Raw genomic sequence first — 23,102 nt, 5'->3', positions numbered from 1 at the left:
TTGTTTATTTGTAATGTAATTTTTATTGTATTAAGAGAGCCTTATTGAAAATTGGTGTAATCCAAATGAGTTACTCTCTCTAAATAAAGATATTATTATTATTATTATTATTAGTTAAGAAAGTCGAGTTGCGAGTTTCAAAAGTCGAGTTGCGAGTTACAAAAGTCGAGTTGCGAGTTACAAAAGTCGAGTTGCGAGTTACGAAAGTCGAGTTGCGAGTTACAAAAGTCGAGTTGCGAGTTACAAAAGTCGAGTTGCGAGTTAAGAAAGTCGAGTTGCGAGTTTCAAAAGTCGAGTTGCGAGTTACAAAAGTCGAGATGCGAGTTTCAAAAGTCGAGTTGCGAGTTAAGAAAGTCGAGTTGCGAGTTAAAAAAATATTGTTTACACCGAATTTTCAGGTTTGATTCACATTTGATAAACAAAACATGCATGCACCTGAACTTAGTTATTCCCGTGATTGTGGGATTTGAAACAGTTTATGTGATACCTATTTATTAGAGTCTAATACAAGTTAAGTTCTGGAAGCATTTAAAAAAAATAATGTATCCTTAATGGACGAGATCGATCTTATTTAATTCAATGCGTTTACACTACAACAAAAAAAGAACCGATCTGACCATAAATTACCTTTCGTAAACAAATAATCCTAAAAATAGAATAGTAAAGGAAATTCTGCATCTCGCGCAAACTATAACACATTGCAAAATCATTGAGAAAATAGTTTGCTCATTGGAATTTCGTATGGACTTATTAATCATTATTTTGGATCGTACATCACAAGTCATTAAACAAAGATATGTGTGTAAACTATATATCTATCGCTAAATAACGAACGGCCAATGCGTTTGAAGATGAGGATTTGCAGCAAACAAATAGAACTTATTGATTTAGAAGATAATAAAAAAATAGCCGAATCTATGTTTACTTTTCGTATTCCATCCATCATTTTTAAACACGCCGAACATGCGCAGATTTATTTTCATATCTGAATATATATTAACATTCACCTGACAAAAGCGATCGATCTAAACATTTAAACCTTGAAAAAAGATCGATTCAAATAAGATTAATCTTTTTAAAACTACATCGATATATATATATAGACTTTTTAAATCCGATTGAAGATCGATATTTTCCGTTTTCATTATTACATCCATCGTTTTGAAAAACGTGTGTTTTTGCCGCCAAACATAGGTAGTAATTTCCATGCAATCGTGACAGATATGTATAATAAAAGTGAATTATGTGCGAAAATAGATAATGTGCTTACTTCTAATTTGTATTCCCAAATTGAAGTAAACGAAGGGGATATTTTGAATCCCAACCTTTTTAAGATTTTTATAAAAGAATTTAACCGGATGCATTAAATGAAACCCTAGATGCTGTTGATATAAATGACCGCAAAATTGAGTGCCTCATGTATGCAGAGGATCTTGTTATTTTTTGTCTAGTGCCAAGGCAAGTCTTTCAAACACGAGTGTTTAGAGGTCACTCTATCTAAAACCAAAGTTAATATGTTTAACAAACCTGGAAAAATTTTAAAAGAATATTTGTATTGCGAAAAAGATATAATAGAATGTGTTTACAATTATAAGTATCTAGGTTTAAAATGTATATTGACTTTTTAAGAATGGAAAGGGAGAGCTATACAAAAAATCACTATAAGCAATATTCAAATTGCGAACTTCATCATCTTACAATCCAAGTAATTTTACTCTATAACATATATATATAGTGCAGGCGATTTGGTGTCACGATATCACAGTAGCATGGGTTCGAATCCCGGCGAGGGAAGAACCAAAAATTTGCGAAAGCAAATTTACAGATCTAACATTGTTGGGTTGATGTTTAATTTAATTAAGTTTAAAATAACTTATAATTGACAATATCAAACATGTGAACACGTCTATATAACTCAAGTTTAAACCTAAGTGACTCAGTTTAATAAGTTACCCAATACTTTCAGAGGCGAATTTAGGAGGGGGCGGGGCCAGGGCCCCCTTTTTTGGAAAAAAAGTGTTTGCTTATATAGGGAATCACTGAAGCGTGACTGGAGCGGGCCCCCTCTTAGGTCAGTCAGTGGGCCCCCACTTATGAAAATTTCTGGATCTGCCACTGACTTTAAAAAAATACGTATGAAATCACGATGTAGCAATAATCATTTTATACTTTCCAATTAAATCTTACCTGTAAATGGCGCAAATATAGTTTTTACAATAGTATCTTTGACAGCTACATTTATAAAATAAAGAATAAAAATGGGGAATGAGTCAAAAAGACAGCAACCAAATCAAAATATACAATTCAACCAAAGGTCATTAGGTCTACAAATTAACACAGCGAAAAATCACACACCTAGAGGGAGCCCTGAGCAGACCCGAAACACAATATAGATAGATAAAGAATGTAGACGCCATTCTATGCTGCTAAATATAAAGATGAACCAAAATTAAAATGTAAACAAGAGCAACAAAGGCTAAAGGTTCCTGAAATTGGTCAGACACAAAAATGCGGCGTGTTTAAACTGGTTTTATTCACGCCCATCATATCCCCTTCATTTCTAGCCAATGCATAAGACATATATAATTTTAACATCCTCAATTTTGAGTGTCACTGACAAACAATAAATTTTGCGGTCCCTAACGAATATTGCCCGGCTCCGCAGCTGCCCCAAAAAGCCCACTTTAAACGAAATCTGCAGAAGGGGTGTTTTACATATATGAAATATAGTTTAGTTGCTATGTCCCTTTACGTTTAATACGACGGTGCTATGTATGAAATTTAAAAATAATTAAAATGCAAGCCATCTGCTGTATTTCAAAAGGCTATCTGCTTCTTCAGAAAATACTAAACGTAGTGATTATCTAGTCCATTTTATTTTTACAAGAGACTCAGATAGAGTCCAAACCACAAAAATCATCAACAACACTATATACAATTCTATAAGAAATCATCATTCCGAAATGTTATCAGTTACACCAAAAAATTGAAATATTTTAGTTTCCACATTTTTACGCAATTCGACTTTTGTAACTCGCAACTCGACTTTCTTAACTCGCAACTCGATTTTCTTAACTCGCAACTCAACTTTTGTAACTCGCAACTCGACTTTCGTAACTCGCAACTCGACTTTCGTAACTCGCAACTCGACTTTCGTAACTCGCAACTCGACTTTTGTAACTCGCAACTCGACTTTCGTAACTCGCAACTCGACATTCTTAACTTGCAACTCGATTTTCTTGACTCGCAACTCGATACTCGACAACAAGTGAATCTCGAAAGAAATGTGGTCGCTGCTAAATCAAAAAAAAAGTTGTTTTTGTGTTGACCGATTTATTTTAACTACCGGGCCCGGGGGGTTCAATTATCATGATTATAGTGCAGAGCCTAATTACTTTATTAATACTTATAAACCCTTGGTGTTTTTAATAATAGTTTGTTAGCTGCAAAATCCTTTCTACCGTCTTGATGTGGTTAAAAGCTTTTAATGTAATATGTAATTTTCTTAAATATCGAACTACATAAATGTAAAACTCCCGTGGTTGGCCTCATAGTACTAGATTTTACCCCGACAATGTCTTACAACTAGGTTTTATTTTTAAATACCACATACAATTCAATATGATAATGGATCGATATTAATACTAACAACAGCAGTGTGAATATATAGGTTGTTGATATACTTCACCATTTAGCTCGTTGTTTACAGGTAAGCAATATATATATATATATACATCTGAAACAAAATAAGTAATACAAAATTTATGATGAAAGATGATTAGAAATAATTGTAAACACTATATAAAAAAAATCGTACTCGCAGATACACCCTGATGTTATTTATAAAACGATTCGGACTAAAAGACTCTACATGTGTAGTGTTTTGAACAGCAGTCGCGGATATAGAACTTTTTATAAAAAGGGGGGGGGGGCTGATTGGCATAAGAGGGGGCTGCTACAGTAATGCTTCAGTGAATCCGAATATAATCTAGCACAATTTTCCCATGGGGTAGGGCCCCCTGAATCCGCCTATGAACAGATACATGTCCAAAATGTATATGGGTCAATTATGTGTGCCACTTGTACACACGTATTTGTGTTGATACGCTGGCTTAGACTACCTGCGAATATTCATGGAAGAGCCCTATTTCAAGGCAATTGTCCCTCAAATATGTTTTTGGACTCAATCCGCAGAGAATATTTCATGTTGTGCAATATTTACGCAAAATACCTTAAGAGTTTTGCATGTTAAATTTTGGCCTGTTTAAAAGAGAGGGGGGGGGGGGGTCACATTTAAAAAAAAAATTGTACATGTATGTGGGGATCAAATAAAGAATGAAATATTATGGGGGGGGGGGGTGTCAAGACATTTTATATAAGTTCATTTCAAAATTACCAGCCCCCAGGCCCTCCCAGGTAAAAATGATAAGTCACTTATTATAAAGATAAGAGAAACACATAACTAAAAGAAAAACAGTAAATTAAATGCAATGTAGATTGTCATAATTTCCAAATAACAATTAGTTTTTACCAATTAATCTTGCATGTAAAACACGTTGGAAACGAGTTTTATCCCTTCATATTCTAATGTATAATATTTTAAATTTGCTTTCATACTATCCCGCTGTAGTTATAAGTAGGGTATTTAGGTCAAATTGAAAGAGAAACCAGTGTGTTATTTTGCTGAATTTTCTCAACCATTGTCAAATTAAACATATTTTCAATGTTAGTATTCAGTGTAAAATGTAATGCGAATTAATGTTATGGATGGCTTATGCCGTTTCTGAGTTTTGTGTTTTTGAGTACCTTACATGCATGTATAACAGAAATCACAACAATTTGAGGTCATTTGTACATTAACATATATTAACTAATCCACTCTGGTCGAGTATTTGTAAACACCTATTTTTGATAAGCAGTGGAAAAGATTTATTCGTTTGTGGTGTAGATTAAATAACATGAGCTCAAATCGGTTAAATGCAAAAGTTCACAAGTGGGCTGATAGTATGAGTATTAAGCATAAGTGTGTTAAAAACTGGAATTTTTTAGTAAAGAAAACCTTCTGTGAACTAAATTTAAGTAATTTATCGTGTCCTGAAAATATGGACACTAACTATGTTATAAAATTTTTTATGTCAAAATTACACGAAAAACATGTCGATAATGGGCATGCTGTTTTACATTCTGATAAATCTATATCGGGCAGAGGTGGCAATATTAAGCTACGAACTTACAGACTGTTTAAGGAAAATGTTGAACTGGAGGAATACTGCAAAATAGCTTTACCCTTCAGTCACAGAAGTGCTTTCGCCAAATTTAGATGTGGTGTTGCTCCCCTAAGAATTGAAACAGGGAGATATGAAAATATTGTTTTAGAAAATAGAGTGTGCCATATATGTGACGTTTTTATTGAAGATGAAGCACATGTTTTATTAAGATGTCCTCTTTATGACGATTTTAGAAACCATTTATATTATGTTGCTGAAACTTTTAATGATAATTTTAATACTTTAGATGATAATCAAAAGTTAGTGTTTTTATTCTCAGATGTAAATATGATACGTGTGTGTGCCAAAACCTGTCAATTGATTTTAAAAAGACGTAGAATTTTTATATATTGTAAATAGTATTTTATTTCATATTGTGTATTATATCTATGCATTTTAATAGTCTCTTATAATTCTGTATAGAATGGCTCTCATTTTACCTAGTGTTATTTTACAATGTATAAAGATTGATTGTACTTGTTGAGAGATGAGACTTTAATAATAAAACATTGAATTGATTGAATTTATATTAACTAATCCACTCTGGTCGAGTATTTGTAAACATCGATAATATTGGTGAATGTCGATCCCTTCGATATCTTTCGCCTCTCTTTTTTTCAAATGAACATGGAGTGATTGGGGGGGGGGGGGGGTGATTAAACTAGAACAAACTGAATACGCCCGTATACAATGGTATATACACTGTACATATTTTTTTTTTATAAAGAATATGAAACCATATAACAGCTGCATGTACATGTAATTCTGAAATTTCATGTTTGCGAGCCCCTCCTTATAAACATAGATATCGTTTATAAGCTCCATAATCGTGTAACATACATGTACATGTGTAGCTTTTTTTTCTGCTTCTAGATTTTTACCTTGACCTTATTCTTTGATCTTAGAAATCAATACCAATAACACATAGCATCTAGAGTTGATCACACAACACCTGTGCGGGTATTATTTCTAGATGGAGTATTCAAATTATAACACGGAATACGGTAAGTCGATATTTAAAATTCAAATGTGTTAATCCGGAAATATATTTATTAATATTCTATCGTTAAAACGGAAACCTGAGATCGGTCTATTTCTATACTATTAAACGCGAAGACCTCATTTTTGGTGTCGCTTCTCGCCTCTGTGTCCTATAGGTACAGTGCATAGTCGCATTTGTCATCCATTCATATGATTATTCAGATTGAGTTATTTTAGGAGAAAAACGAGAAAAAAGGCATCCGGATATTGTCCCGTCATTGTACGAAATTTTAAGTCAGATTAGACTTCCGGTTTGCGTTTTTCTGTATACTTTGAACATACATATACTACGAATAAAGTGTATTTTTAGAATTTTATCTGCTATCATTTTCAAGTTTACTATCCACGGCGGTCACAGAGTTTATTAAATAGAGAGGGTCTGTATAGTATATCAATGATCACCATGGATCGATTAGTAAACTTAGAATTGAAAGTAAATACGCTTTATTTATATAGTAATGAATGTTCATAATATACAGATAAGCGCTAAAATTATTCATGTGAACTTTTGATACTTTTTCTGAAATTCTCCAGTCATTAAATCTTTTACAAAATTCATTGATTACATAAAAAAAAAGAAGATGTGGTATGATTGCCATGTTAAGACAACTCTCCACAAGAGACCAAAATGACACAGATATTAACAACTATAGGTCACCGTACGGCCTTCAACAAAGAGCAAAGCCCATACCGCATACTCAGCTTCAAAAGGCCCGTAATGACAATGTAAAACAATGCAAACGAGAAAACTAGCGGCCTTATTTATGTACAAAAAATGAACGAAAAACAAATATGTAACACATAAACAAACGACAACCACTGAATTACAGGCTCCTTACTTAAATAAATGTTCATAACATACTAAATGTATGTTCATATTGAAATTGATAGAAAACCAAAAATTGGGAACTTTGGAAATAAAGGTGGAGGGTAAAAAAACATGTTCCTGTCCCCAATAACCTATGACTTATGATATTTTTGCTGAAATTCTCCAGTCATTCTGTATTTTACAAAATTCTTCCAACAACACTTAACATACTTTAAACTACGCTCTGAATGCCCGCGATTTCGCGGGTGTGTTCTAGTAATCATATAAAAAAGATTTGATATACATGATTGGCAATGAGACAACTATGCACAAGAGACCAAAATAACACAAAAATAACAACTATAGGTCACCGTACGGCCTTCGACAATGAGCAAAGCCCATACCTCAGCCCTCATAGTCGGCGTGAAAGAGCCCCGAAGTCACAAATGTTAAACAAATCAAACGAAGAAAAAGAAACACAATGATCTAATTCAATTATGTACAAAATAAAAAAAAAAAAAAAAAAACACAATAAAACAAGTAGGTAACACAGCGACAAACGAGAATCACTGAATTACAGGCTCCTGACTTGGGACAGGCACATACAGAATGTGGCAGTGACTGCACGGTTAAACATGTAAGCGGATGTCCAACCCTCCCCTAAGCCGCGATGGGGTGTAACAGCACAACTTCAGAACAAGTTATAAAAAAAAAAGTCCGTCGTTAAAGGGTTAGCTCATCAGATAGATATAAAAAGAAATTCATCTAAAAAACACAAAGAGGACGTGGACGGGTAATTGAACATCCCAACAATAAAGATACACTTAGTACAGATCCGTTAGTACTCGCAGATACATGTACCAACAGCTATTTCAAAGACAATAGAAACTAATGAAAAAGTCATACATCTTAGACTTAATTATTGCAATCAGTACACATCCAACTTCCAATTGATTTAGGAAAGTGGTGTAAAACACAAATCAATCAATCAATCAATAGATTGTGTGACCTACGGATTATATACAAATTTTAAAGTCGATCTTAATGTATATATTATTTTTTATTCATTTTTTATGTTTTATTACTTTTTAGTATTTTATTTTTATAGGAATACTTTCTGCATATCCGATTTTATCATTGATTATATCTGAAAATGTTTTAAATATAAAATTTTGTTTAATTTTAAAGGTTCAGCTATCCCTCCATCAAAAGATACTCCGGTGAAAGAACAACCGCAAGCCCAGTATGGGTTTAGTCAGCAGCCAGGACAACCACAGGGTGTGGTGGTTATACCCCCAACATTGCTCATAACACCGGCACATTTTGAACCTTACGAGACCAAATGTCCTCATTGCCACGCTCAAATAACGACTGAAACATCTTTTAACATGGGATATATTGCTAAAATGTGTGTTTTCACATTGCTTTGCTCATTGTAAGTATAAAATAATAATATTTTTTACCTTTCCAAAAAGGTCATTTTGTATCTGTCACATTGATGTCCCCCAAAAAAATCCTTTAAGTATTGTTTTTTTTTTTAAATTCAATGAGAATTATTTATCAGAACGATAAATAATACTGTCCTATCGCACTGATATGAAAGATGAAATTTATTAGACATTGTTCAGAAGAATCTCACTGTGTTCACACAATATATACGGACGGACGAACGAACAGACACACAGACGAACGAACAGACACACAGACGATAAACAGAATGAACAGGAATAAAATGACATTACAATAACTTATTGATAATTATCTAATCTAGAAACACTTTTATGGTATATCAGGATTACAGCAGTTAAGGTGGTACCTAACACTTTCACTAAAATTAATTTGGCTCGTTTAATTTTCATAAAATTTTGAAAAAGTATTTACTTTGACCCTTTGACAAAAATATATAAATTTCAAAAAATTTGAACCAACAGTGTTATCAGAAAAATTACACTGTTTATATAGCAGTTTGACAAACACCAATTTTGATCAGTGAGAAGCTTAATATTCCCTTAACAACACAACGTAATTAAAACGTTTAACTGAATTTACAGAGTTATCTCCCTGTAGTGTTAGGTACCACCTTAAGTATGAAACTGGTTTTGTTTTTCAGTGCATGGTTTGGATTGTTTTGTGTTGCGTTCTGGCCATGTTGTAGTAATAGGTTCAAAGATGTAGAACACACATGTCCGCGTTGCCGTAAGGTAGTAGCTAAGTACGAAAGACACAGAATTGCACCAAATTACCAAAGTCCATGGTTTAGACAAAGAGGTAAGTATTTATAGACTAAGACATCTGTAATAAGACCTACTTATATACCTATATGGAGTTATTTTCTTTCAGAACCATAGGTCATTCTTTCTCAGAATCAACCTGGACGATACCATGTTTCAATGAAATATGCTCCAAGGCATAACATAATGACCTGTGTCAGGTCATTATTTTCCTTGATAAAAATGCAATCTTTAATTTACTTCAAAATTATTTTCGTCTGATAGTTTTTTATTGCCGATTTGGGAATTAAATATCTTTAAAAGTTCAATTGATGAAAGAAATCGTCAATGCCCGCATTTTATTCTTAGAAACAAATATAACGTGAAGTTTTGTTAATTTATCGCTACAATACAGAAACATATGTGAGATGAATTTTAATGTAGACTTTTATAAAATAAAGCCAGATTTAACATATGGGTCATTTTCAAAAAATGTCGAATTTTGAAATTGAAAAATTTATTAAAAGTTACTTATTCAAACAACCCTCTACATAAGCAAATCAAAACAAACAGTACTTTAAGAACAACATATTAAAAGATGCAATCTTAATGATGTCATACAAGAATATCTTGAAACATTTTTTGATCGGTGGTACAATATTTTGTCTATCCTGTTACCATTTTCAAAAGAAATTTTGGGTTATTAAGAAAAGGTTTAGATAAAATGTTAAGCTTGTTTAACGTTACCAATTAGATGGTTTTCAAGAGAATAAACTTCTATATATATTCATTCTGTAAAATAATAGATTATTTGCCAAATTTCTAGGTTGTACTGAAAAATGGCTCTAAAAATTGGTTTTCAAAGGTTGAAAAAATTACCACCAGTAATGCAAGTCTAAGATAGCAATTTATATTGTTCGGCCTTTTTCCACCCTTTCGAATAAACCCAACATCAAGTAAATCCCTCATAAGTTAATTTACTTTTCTCTTTATTTCGTTGGTAACAGGAACGTACGTTTCTGATATATCACTATATAAAAGTCTATCCTGTTACCTTTTTGTCTATCCTGTTACCGATATCAGTATTGCACCTGCAAATGCTTAATTGGGAAGATTAAGACGTTATAACCTTAAGATGAGTTCAAACAATGAAATATTTCATTCGTTTTCCACCTACATGTTAAGATAAAAAAATTAACGACGTGTTTGTCTATAATTGTCTATCCTGTTAATGTAACCATAGCAACCATAGTAACAGGATAGACATAACAGGATAGACAAATTTCTTCGTTTTTGATTGCTGTTGTGAAATAACTACTCCCTTTGGTGAAGTGATTATGGTTTTCTATTGTGAATTTGGTTTCCAACACGTTATTGCACTTTTTACAACCATACTGTTAGTGTAATTAATCAAAATGGTCGGTAACAGCATAGACATGAAAAAAAGTACGCTCTATTTTTTTCACTAAATGTCTAGAAATTTCTTTTCTCTACACTGTCGTTCAAGAAACGAGGCGTTTTAACTGTAAAGATTACTTTGCATTTTTGAAATCAACACTGACTGATTCAATATTCATAGGGAGAATAATTTAACGACTGATTTAAGTAGCGGTAACAGGATAGACATGAACCTCCTGTACGCTGATTGAATTTAGTTTGTAGATAATCTGTTACATACAATGACAAAGAAGCTACGATTTTTCGTTAGAATTATAATTAACGTTCTTAAAAAGTCTCTTTTGCAGATATCAAGGCGATCAGAAAATCGGAAAAAAATCATTTGAAATGTGTTTTTCTGACAATGTACGCACACAAATACCCCCAAAATCGGCCTTAAATGCAGTTTAATCTTATCAAAATAGATGTAAGGTTTGTTTATTATTAATGTTCTGAATCACAAATCCGACAAGCTTTCATTTAAACCATTACAACTGAAATTTCCATTAGAAATAAAACTTTTAGCATGGGTGTACTGAAAATTCGACATTTTTTGAAAATGACCCATATAAGGGTACAAGATTTTGAAAATCTTATTGAGTCTTACTGAATAGGTTGATTGATTGTTGGATGCTTGCTTAACGTCCAGTGGTAAATATTTCATGCATGTTCAGGACGATACACACTGAATACTGTAACTTACATGTATTTATATTCGTCGCCGTGTCAGTTCTTAACTTTTTAAACTTATGTACACCTTTTACTCTATCAAATGATCAACTAAAAAAGATAATCTTATTTTCTTTGAATAACATTAACGTAACTCACAAAAGTGTCGGGTGCGGAGGGTATATAATTATATCCTAATTATATGTTTAAAAATTGTATTGCTATTCAAAAGACAATCTTTCTGATTATTTCATTCGATTCAATTAAAATTGTTGAAAAAATAACCAATTTTCCGCGATAGAAATGTCGTTATAAATAGAAAAAAAAAACCATACCTCACTCTTTTCCATAAACTAAGTTGATACAATAATTTACTTACAATGTGTCTTGTATTTGTCAAACACTGTTATCGGATGGTAACAATTCATTTGTGTGTTTTTTCATGCAGTTGCAGTAATATTTTTATTGTGTATGGATAATAATTTTCCAAAGGTTTATATCTAGATTAATAAGTGAGTTTTATTTCACATTCTAAATGAGACGTAGGGCGTATCAAAACCTGGCCGCATTAGAAAGGAATATCCCACTTTAGTGTGGTCGGTAAAATAGGATACTAAATTTTGCAAATCTTTATTAAAAAAAAAATAATTTTGACGGTATATAAGTCAGATAATGCATATTTTCCCCATTTCCATTCTTGGTCGTAGAACACCCCGAGGTGTGTTCTACGACAAGAAAAATCTTAAAATATGCATTATCTATAACATAACAAAATCCTATGTACTCTAGAAACATGTATTATTGTAACAGAATATACTGCAACTGCAAAAGGTCTAAAAACAACGAATGGGTTAAATAAAGGCAACAGTAGTATACCGGTGTTCAAAATTTATAAATCGATTGAGAGAAAACATATCCGGGTTACTAACTAAAACCGAGGGAAACACATGAACTATATATATATAAGAGGATAACAAAGGAACAACAGTAACACTGAAGTGCAACAAAAACAAACGCCAAACTACATAGAAACGAACTATTTGATAACAACTGCCATATTCCTAACTTGGTACAGGACATTTTAAGAAAAAATGGATGGTTAAACCTGATTTAATAGCTAAACCTCTCACGTGTATGACAGTCGCATAACATTCCATTATATTGACAACAATGTGTGAACAAAATAAACAGACATAACAGGTAAAAATGTCAAGTATAATTACCACTTTTAGCAAAATTTAGGTAATTTAACCATATTTTACCTCAAACCTGTACTAAATTTTTCGATAGATACAAATATTTGGTTGGCGACTGTCATACAAGTGATAGGTTTAGTTAGCTTTAAAACCAGGTTTAATCTACAATTTTCAACATAAGGGTATGCCAGTACCAAGTCAGGAATGTGACAGTTGTTTTACATTCCTTTGATTTGTTTGAGCTTTTGATTTTGCCATTGGTGAAAAACTTTCCGTTTTGAATTTTCCTTGGAGTTTCTTATTTCTTTTATTTAACTTTATTTAGGAATTGTTAATTTTTTTTTATATATATAATTATGTACAGCAGTTATATCTAAGAGATAGAACCAAATTGAATATTAGATGTTTAATGTAAAAGAAATGTAAACTTGTACGATACGTGTAAATAAAGGCAACAGTAGTATACCGCTGTTCAAAACTCATAAATCCATGGACAAAAAACAAAATCGGGGTAACAAACCAAAACCGAGCGAAACGCATTAAATATAAGAGGAGAACAACGACACAACATCGAAACGCAACACACACAGAAACAGACCAATCATCAGACAAAACACCACGAGAATAACAAATGTAACATGAAAACCAAATACATGAATTTGGGATAGACAAGTACCGTGCCACGTCTTATCTCAATATCTCAAAAATAAGAGAAAACACAAACGACTCAACGTTAAAATGCAACACAAAGAGAAACGAACAATATATAACAATGACCATCTTCCTGACTTGGTACAGGACACTTTTAAAGGGGAATAAAAGTGGTGGGTTGAACCTGGTTTTAAGGCATGCCAAACCTCGCACTTTAATGGCAAAGTTAAATATAACATTGAAATGACAACATAATATTACAGGACTACAATACAAATAAATAGGAGAACATATTAGACACAGAAAAACATGATTAATAGATAACAAAAAGCATCAGGTTTAAAATTCAATACGCCAAAAACGCGCCTTGCCCACACAAGACTCACCAGTGACGCCCAGATATAAAAGATCGAAAGTGAAAAAAGTACAAAGTTGTACAGCACTGAAGATCAAAAGTTGAAAAGGTTTCGCAAAATACGGCATTGTTTTTATGCCCGGGATAAGAACATTCTTATTATATAGAACAATTCATGCTATTGCAAACAGTAAATTTTATCAAATGAATATGAAAGAGAAAATATCTCATTTTTTCTTTAATTTTGGCATGTGATATCTCTTTATTTAGTTCTTAGAATTTTGTTTCGAAGCACTTACTGTGAATATGTGTTCATTCCTGTAGTCGGGAATATATTAATTGGCTAAAAGTTCATATTATCATGAACTGCCTATTTCTGTTTTTCAACAAACTTATCAGAAGATTTCTTAAAGGGACATTGGCTGTCATATTCATGTTCACCGATTTGACTCAAATTCTCATAATTGATTTTTAACATACTAAAACGAATATTCAAATTAGAAAAAGTCTAAAATAAACATTTTACAAGGCATGGGCTCGATAAAATGTATCATCGTTTCGTGCGTATTTTAGTCTAGACGCCATCTAATTTAATATCGGGGGCCTCGGTGGCCAAGTGGTCTAAGTAGGTCTACTACTGTAATCACTAGCCAGTCAACACTGAGGTTGTGAGTTCAAACCCCTCTCGTGCGGGTGCACTAGACTCAAATCTTAATTGATTAGGATTGTCAGTTTTCCTCTCGAAGGTCAGTGTTTTTTTTCTCCACCCATAAAAACTGACCACCACGAAACAGCCCAAAAGTGGCGCTTAAAAGTGGCGTTAAAACACCAACAATCAATCAATCAATCAATTTACTATCGAGTTGACCTCCGAAGACTGCCGACGGTCATATAAGCGATATAAACATAACTATAGTCTAAGATATAAATAGATAGCAAACTCATGCAATTGGATTTTTCTAGGTCTGTTTAATTTTTGTCGAGCCTTCGACTTTAGTCGAAAAAGCGAGACTAAGCGATCCTACATTCCGTCGTCGTCGGCGTCGTCGTCGGCGGCGTCCACAAATATTCACTCTGTGGTTAAAGTTTTTGAAATTTTAATAACTTTCTTAAACAATACTGAATTTCTACCAAACTTGGACAGAAGCTTGTTTATGATCATAAGAAAGTATCCAGAAGTAAATTTTGTAAAAATAAAATTCCATTTTTTCCGTATTTTACTTATAAATGGACTTAATTTTTCTGCGAGGAAACATTACATTCACTCTGTGGTTAAAGTTTTTAAAATTTTAATAACTTTCATAAACTATCCTTGATTTGTACCAAAGTTGGACAGAAGCTTGTTTATGATCATAAGATAGTATCAAGAAAAAAAATTTGTAAAAATAAATTTCCACTTTTCCGTATTTTACTTATAAATGGACTTATTTTTTTGGCCAGAAACAAAACATTCACTCTGTGGTTTAAGTTTTTAAAATTTCTATAATGTTCTTAAACTATCCTGGATTTCTACCAAACTTAGACATAAGCTTGTTTCTGATCATAAGATATTATTCAGAAGTAAATTTTGTGAAAAAAAAAATCACTTTTTCCGTATTTTACTTATAAATGGACTTAGTTTTTCTTCCAGTTAACATTGCATACAGTCTGCAGTTAAAGTTTATAAAACATTTATTAGATTCATAAACTATCCTGGATTTTTTACCAAACTTGGAAGCTTCTTTCAATCAAACGACAGTATCGAGAGGGAAATTTTTATTGATGTTTTTCCTCATTTTTGTTGAGTCTGCAATTAACAGCATAAGTAGGCGAGACATTGGGTTCCGTGGAACCCTTACGAATTTTATATTATAGGTGACAAATACATGTTAATCATCGTTTTTACCTGTATAAGAATGAGTTTTGTGGATCGAATTAGTCAATCAAATGATATACCTTTGTTTCACTTTCAATGTTGACATTCTATTCCTTTAATAACTGAACACGCATAATTCATGCATAATTCATCTCTAGCTAAGGGGTTAAATTGAAGGTCACATGAGTACGGATTCAATGAGGTCGAATTATTCACTTGCAAGTGAATAATTTATCATCGATGTTTCTTAGCTTATTTTGACAAAATTGAACCATAATGGCTGCTAAAAGCAAATTATTATTTCACTATTTCATTTTCGCTAATGATTGAACAAAAAAATCATATTTTAAATATTTTATATATCCTGTAACTAGTGCCCCTTTAATAAATATGAGTTATTGACTCAAATGACGATTGTTTGCCAATATTTGTGTTTTTGCAAAATATATTTTAAAAGTACAAAAGATAGCCATATCCGTTAATAGCAAACATGATCGACAGTACATTATCTACAAAGGGGCAATGAGAACGAAACCATTATAATATGTTTGTTAATGTATATTGTTATCAATACAAGTTTGTTTGCCTAGTATCTTCAAAAAAAGTTATCACTTGGATATGATAATTGAAAACTGTAAAAAAAATTATATTTCATTATGCAGGTATGGCCGGTTATGGAGCAGCATACTTTCAGGCTGGTTATAATCAGCAAGTTCAACCAGCGGAAGCACCACCAGGAATTCTGATTGTACAGCCTAAACCTATGGTGACAGCAGACCATTTCAAACCTTACGATACCACATGTCCCCATTGTCATGCCCAAATAAGAACTGAAACGTCTTATCAAGTCGGAGATCAGGCGCTACTTTGGGTGTTTATTTTCACATGTATATTGTAAGTAAATTTAATACATAACGTATAGGAACATTTTATACAAATATAACAGCTAGGTTTGTGTGATCGTCACCTTTTTGCAATTTATGGAACACTAATCTATACTATTAAACGAGAAGACCTCATTTTTGGTGTCGCTTCTCTCCTTTCCACAATAAATTAATAAACACGCCTCTGTGTCCTATAGGTACAGTGCATAGTCGCATTTGTCATCCATTCATATGATTATTCAGATTGAGTTATTTTGGGAGAAAAACGAGAAAAAAAGGCATCCGGACATTGTCCCGTCATTGGACAAAATTTTAAGTCAGATTAGACTTCCGGTTTGCGTTTTTCTGTATACTTTGAACATACATATACAAAGATTAAAGTGTATTTTCAGAATTCTATCTGCTATCATTTTCAAGTTTACTATCCACGGCGGTCACAGAGTTTATTAAATAGAGAGGGTCTGTATACTATATCAATGACCACCATGGATCGATTAGTAAACTTAGAATTGAAAGTAAATACACTATATTTATATAGTAATGAATGTTCATAATATACAGATAAGCGCTAAAAATATTCATGTGAACTTTTGATACCTTTTCTGAAATTCTCCAGTCATTAAATCTTTTACAAAATTCATTGATTAAAAAAAAAAAGAAGATGTGGTATGATTGCCATGTTGAGACAACTCTTCATAAGAGACCAATATGACACAGAAATTAACAACTACAGGTCACCGTACGACCTTCAACAACGAGCAAAGCCCATACCGCATACTCAGCTTCAAAAGGCCCCGAACTGACAATGTAAAACAATTCAAACCAGAAAACTAGCGGCCTTATTTATGTACAAAAAGTGAACGAAAAACAAATATGTAACACATAAACAAACGACAACCACTGAATTATAGGCTCCTTACTTAAATGTTCATAACATACTAAATGAAAACTATGTTCATATTGAAATTGATAGAAAACCAAAAATTGGGAATTTTGGAAATAAAGGAGGAGGGATAAAAAAAAAAGCATTTTCCTGTCCCAAGTAACCTATATATGACTTATGATACTTTTGCTGAAATTCTCCAGTCATTCAATATTGAACAGATATATCATGTTAAGGAGGGGTATTTGCGAAAAATACCAGTCGAGAGAATGTAAAATTTCACGAGCCGTAAGGCGAGGGAAATTCATCCTCAATAACATGATATATCTGTTTAATTACACCGAATGTTAACTTAAATATACTAAAACGCATTGTTGACCGTGACGTTACAAGCGTCCAGTCGGATAGAGTATTTTTGGCAAATACCACGGCAGAGAGGGTAAAAAAGGCATATCCTTTTAGCAAATACCCCGGCGGCGTTAAAAATGAACGATATTCATTTGATAACAGTAAATTGGTGAAAAATACACTGGTTATCAACCAATCAAAACCCCGGATTCTTACATAAGGTGTAATTATTTACAAAATTCTTCCAACAACACTTTACATACTTTAAACGTACGTAACTACGCACTGAATGCCCGCGATTTCGCGGGTGTGTTCTAGTAACTAATTATTGGCGAATTTAAAAGGACCGTTTTCCTCTAGACTTATCTTTAAATACTAGTACTGAAATTTTTACAAAAAAAAAAGATTCGCTTATGATAATTGTCTTTGAACGTTATAGCTCACCTGGCACAAAGGATCAGGTTGAGCTTTTACCATCACTTGTCGTACAATGCATATCCTAAACAAACCTGCCCTCCTTATTGCGGTATTTAGTTTAAGAAATGTGTATGATGTCTAGTCATCTAAGCATTGTTGGATGAAACAAAACATAGGCCGGGAAAATGAAAGTATTATCGGTTATTTTTTATACCTCTATAGAAAGAGACGGACGGGTAAACAGGTTCAGATTGACGTAATCTGTTTATGAACATGAAAAATAATAACGGCACCTTGTAGGAGTACACGTCCTCCTTACATGTAGCTAAATAACTCTGTCATTTTGATGCTTTTTTGCCTACAAACTTTAAAATTATAATTTAGAAATAAATAAACATCATGTAACAAAAATTATAAAACAAAGACAAGATCTATACAAATAAGTTAATTACATAAATAGTCATTTAACACTGGAAGATGAGAGTGTATTGGATAAGACTTTTCCTTGCAACATGCCACCTCATTTTGACCGGACGTGGCTACATACTTGTACATCCCACACAGCCAAAAAGACGCCCTACAAATATAAAGACACACTTTTCTAGATTTTATAATCATTAAAAAAAAATTAACACATTCCAATATGAAATACTTTTTTTATTTTCACAGCGTATGGTTTGGACTTGTTTGCTTCATCTGTCTGCCGTGCTGCATCAAGTCTTTCAAAGATGTAACCCATACCTGCCCTCGCTGTCATCAAACCGTAGCGGTGTACGAACGACATGAAATGCTTTAATGATTTCCGTCTATTCTTTTTAAACATACACAATGAACTACTATGTATGTCTCTGTATAGCTGTTTGTTCGCTGTTAGCCAAGGCTCATTGTTGGAGGCAGAACATTGACCTATAATGGTTCACATTTGTGGTGGAGAGTTGTGTCATTGGCACTCATACCATATGTCCTTACATCTTCTTAAGCCTTAACATGTGGATTGTATGATAGAAATCTATATTTGTTTGTGGTCTATTTTTACATATAGTGTTTTTTACCCTGACTCAAAAATAAAACAATACACGTTTTTAAACTGTGTAAAAATGATGTTAGGTCATTTGATAAAACCTGTCTATAAAAGGCAAATAAGGAAGAAGAGGGAGTACATGTTCCTTGTGGACAAGTGGCAGTGCCTCATAAACAAGGATGTTGTTGATAAAACCGCCTAGTTTTGTTCGGGTATTGTGAAAGTCCCTTATCAAATGGCAAAATCAAAATCTCAATCACGTCAAACGAATGGATACCAACTGTTTGGATACCAACTGTTATATTCTTGACTTGGTACAGGTTTTCTTGTGTAGAAAATGGTGGATTAAACATCGTTTTATTCTTAGCTAAACCTCTCACTTGTATGAAAATCACACAACATTCCATTTTATTGAAAATGATATATGAACAAAACCGACAGACATAAGAGGTATATATGTCAAAAAAGGGGGTACAACAGTCGACATTGCATTTATTGTAAGATATACTCTGCAAGGTATTCATACGATTTCGTGTTTGTTTTATTCATGATATTACTCATTACAGGAATTGGATAACAGTAAAATCAAAAGATGAAATGTATCGATTATTATTATATTATGTTATAGATTTATATTTTTATATTGTAATACATGTATTTTTTTTTTTTGGATGTGATATGTTTTTAGGTTAATTATTATAATATGTGTGTATTGTTGAGTTGTATAGGCGTATACTTTTATATTGTAATACATGTAAAGAAGTGAACTCATATTTTCTAAAAAACCTCTCTCGGACTCTGTGTTTTTATTAATCTACATGAAATGTATTTTAGGTTAGTTATATTAAATATGTTTGTATTATTTAGTTAAATTATACATATAGCATTATGTAACTGTAAAGTAAATTAATATTCAGTAAAATAAACAGTGTTATAATGTCAACAAAGTGAGAGGTATAGCGCTATAAAACCAGGTTTAATCCACCATTTCCTACATTTGAAAATGCCCGTACCAAGTCAGAAATATGACAGTTCTTGTCCATTCGTTTTTTTTATGTGTTTTGTCATTTGATTTTGTCATGTGATTATGAACTTTCCGATTGGATTTTCCTTTAAGTTCAGTATTTTTATGATTTTACTTTTTATCGACAATTGACCATTATTTTTATGACTTGTTAATATCAAATATTTTCGGAAAAAAATAAAAATTTAGATATTTAGAAAAAAATTTAAATTGCTTACTATATGACACTCATAAACTAGAATACAAGCACCTTAATCACTGTAAAATAGACCAAAGTGAGTCGTCAGCGGTGGGGCATAGTGATGGGAGATATTTTAATTTAGATTTGCAGATCGATCAATGTTTAGTTGTTGCTGCCAATATAAAAACAAAAAAGTGTTTTGCATGTTTTCCAATGAGACTAGTATTCTCCACACGATACAAAATGACAAAGAAATAAACAGCTAGCATAGGTTAGTGTACGACCTTCAATAAAGTTGAAACCCATATCGAAAAGTCAACAATAAAAGGTCCCGAAATCATTATGACAAATGTAAAATAATTCAATGGAAAAACTAGGACTTTATTACTCAAAGTGCACTAGAGAAGTTACAAGATAATTGCCTTTAAGTGTGGAAGATTTTAAAGAAAATCGATCCCCGAACCTTGACAGATGATTTTGCCTATTTGCTAACAACTATTTTATTTTATGTTTTCTTCTTTGATAGTGCCAAACCGAATATCAATATCTCCCATACAGACAGACTTATCGTCCTTTCCTTCTCAAGGACGATAACTCTGTCTGTATGGGAGATTGACCGAATATACCGATTCTATGATATATGAAATGTTTGAATAACCTTCTGAGAGAAACCCTGAATTTAACCCCGGTGACACAGCAATAAACAACGACACACAAAAAACCACATCACAGGTCAACATACATTCTTCAAACTAGGCAAGGTATATCTTGACAACATTTCAGGTTCTATAAAATCGCCCAATCTGAAGAAGTTTCAAATGTTAGTTTCATTGTGATATGTTTAATGGTGCATTGTAACAATTGCTGGACATGAATCTGCAGTATAGTCTTTGCTCATTGTTGAAGGCCGTATAGTGACCTATAGTTGTTAATTTCTGTGTCATATGGTCTCTTTTGAAGAGTTGTCTCATTGGCAATAATACCACATCTTCATTTTTATATATGCTTAAGCTGATCATCATCTTTTAAATTAAGTTTATGAGACAGCTTAGAAGTGCATTGATCGATATACTTTAAATACTTAGTCTATATAATTAGATGAGATAAATAAAATTGAGAATGGAACGGAAGTGAATGTTTCATTATAATACGTTATTCTGATTGGCTAACTGCAATCTCGCGTTATTCTTTAATCAACTTCATTACCCGAAAAAATGTATCATTCATGATGACACGAGTTCCCACAATAATTGATTGATTTTTGGTTGCTTAACGTAAGGGCAAATAGTTCCCACAATTAAGTGCACGGGTAAATTAAATAAAAACTTGATAAAAATCGTGTTTTCATGATCCTAGCTAAAAATGTAATTATAGGTATCACCGTGTAGAACGCCACATGCGGGGTGTCGGCTATGTTTGACATGGGGTGGCAATTTTGAAGCGACGAAAAAGTAAGAAGGTAAGTTCAAGCATCAAAATTTCTTATTTCTAGAACTCTCATGACAGTACCATATAATGTATTGCACGGAAGGAACCGCAACATAATCTATTTCCTGAAAGCAGAAGCAGTCGTTTTCAGTGCTCAGTTTTCTCAAACACCTCGCCCTAGTTTTCCGTGTTGCAGATTTTGAGGCTTTATATGCAAATTTCGGTATAACAAACTACTTTACACAGCCATCCCCCGTATCATTTATATAGAATTGTATTCCTCTCATTGACTTATACCAAATACCAGTTTCATAGTTAAAATAAATTGGTTTTAAAACTGTTATTCATCAAAATATAAAGTGTCGCTCGGGGTGTCAGATTTTGCGTCGCAAGGGGCAGAGGCTTGTCATAAAAAATACATATTTGCTTGTAAATTAGTCTTAATATGATATATTTTATTTCAAACACATCTACTTTACCATGACAAAACAAGGATTTTTCATTTTGCCGGTTTTGGGTCTAATAAAATATATGCTTTTGATTTCATTCACATCTACTTTACCATGAAAAAATAAGGGTTTTTCATTTTGCCTGTTTTTGGTCTTATAAAACATGTGCTTTTGATTTCATTCATAGTAAAAAAAAATGGCTTAAAATATTTAGTTTTTAAGCTGGTAAACTATTTCTTTTCCTTTTCAGTCACTATCATGGTAAAAAAAGTCAAGGCTATGGCTCAATAAACCAAAACATCACAAAATAGTCCTCAATATAAGATATGCCCGAAGCCTCCACCAGCCAAAATGCATCATAGTTCATCAGCAGGTTCATCTAAAAAGCACTCGTGCACGCCGCAAAAATCCATTACTCCTAAAAGAATTAGAACACTCTCTCCAATGAAACACTCAACGGCATCTTTTTCAGCGAATGACAACACAACTTCAAGTAATCCTGAAGACGATGATACTACAATTGTCAATGAGAAAACAACGACTTATATACACAATATACAACGGAACAGGTTTACAAGAAAAAATGATTCAAGACAGTTATTTCGTTCGTAATCGCCTAGCAATAACTATCCGTTTTCTGTTACACATCTATCATATCATATCTACTTTGAAGGTCTACTCTGACTATATACATATCTCTAAACGAACCGGAATTGAATAAAATTTGAAGAATTTGATGTAACCTGTGTTTTTCTGGGTTGAATTTCTGTTACATTTATGTTCCTATTTTTGTAGGTGTGTTTGAATTCAAAAGTATCAGATAGAGATCGATTTATAAGAAAATGTATTCTTTTTTTTACGACAAGCCTCTACCCCTTGCGACGCAAAATCTGACACCCCGGGCGACACTTTATATTTTGATGAATAGCAGTTTTAAAACCAATTAATTTTAACTAAGAAACTGGTTTTTGGTATAAG

At 32.7% G+C, this 23,102-nt stretch overlaps 1 protein-coding gene and 1 long non-coding RNA gene across 3 annotated transcripts in view; one reads left to right on the top strand and one right to left on the bottom strand.

Moving 5' to 3' along the window:
• The first annotated feature begins 3,558 nt into the window (after nt 1–3,558).
• On the top strand, nt 3,559–19,108 carry LOC143075885 (uncharacterized). 2 transcript variants are annotated; one of them, XM_076251468.1, is made up of 6 exons: nt 3,559–3,709; nt 6,141–6,271; nt 8,305–8,551; nt 9,227–9,384; nt 16,152–16,383; nt 18,691–19,108. In XM_076251468.1, the coding sequence occupies exons 2-6, from the start codon at nt 6,241–6,243 to the stop codon at nt 18,815–18,817; spliced, it is 795 nt and encodes a 264-aa protein (XP_076107583.1). In that variant the 5' UTR covers nt 3,559–3,709; nt 6,141–6,240; the 3' UTR covers nt 18,818–19,108. The 2 variants fall into 2 exon arrangements, with proteins under 2 accessions (XP_076107583.1, XP_076107585.1); XM_076251470.1 differs by having other exon boundaries at nt 3,607–3,709; nt 6,173–6,271.
• LOC143075891 (uncharacterized) overlaps nt 18,293–23,102 on the bottom strand; it is a 57,243-nt gene continuing 52,433 nt past the window's right edge. Inside the window, exon 3 of the long non-coding RNA XR_012978453.1 lies at nt 18,293–18,598. This is a non-coding gene — a long non-coding RNA (uncharacterized LOC143075891). The remainder of the gene's footprint in view (nt 18,599–23,102) is intronic.

This window comes from Mytilus galloprovincialis, chromosome 5 (assembly GCF_965363235.1).
Source record: "Mytilus galloprovincialis chromosome 5, xbMytGall1.hap1.1, whole genome shotgun sequence".
Taxonomy (NCBI): Eukaryota; Metazoa; Mollusca; class Bivalvia; order Mytilida; family Mytilidae; genus Mytilus; species Mytilus galloprovincialis.
This window is presented reverse-complemented; position numbering and strand designations above follow the sequence as displayed.

Excerpts from the sequence above, each read along its gene's own strand:
- LOC143075885 (XM_076251468.1), top strand. The coding sequence starts at position 6,241 with ATGGAGTATTCAAATTATAACACGGAATACG. Across the intron at positions 6,272-8,304 it reads AAATTATAACACGGAATACG|GTTCAGCTATCCCTCCATCA; the intron begins GTAAGTCGATAT and ends TTAATTTTAAAG. Across the intron at positions 8,552-9,226 it reads TTCACATTGCTTTGCTCATT|TGCATGGTTTGGATTGTTTT; the intron begins GTAAGTATAAAA and ends TTTGTTTTTCAG.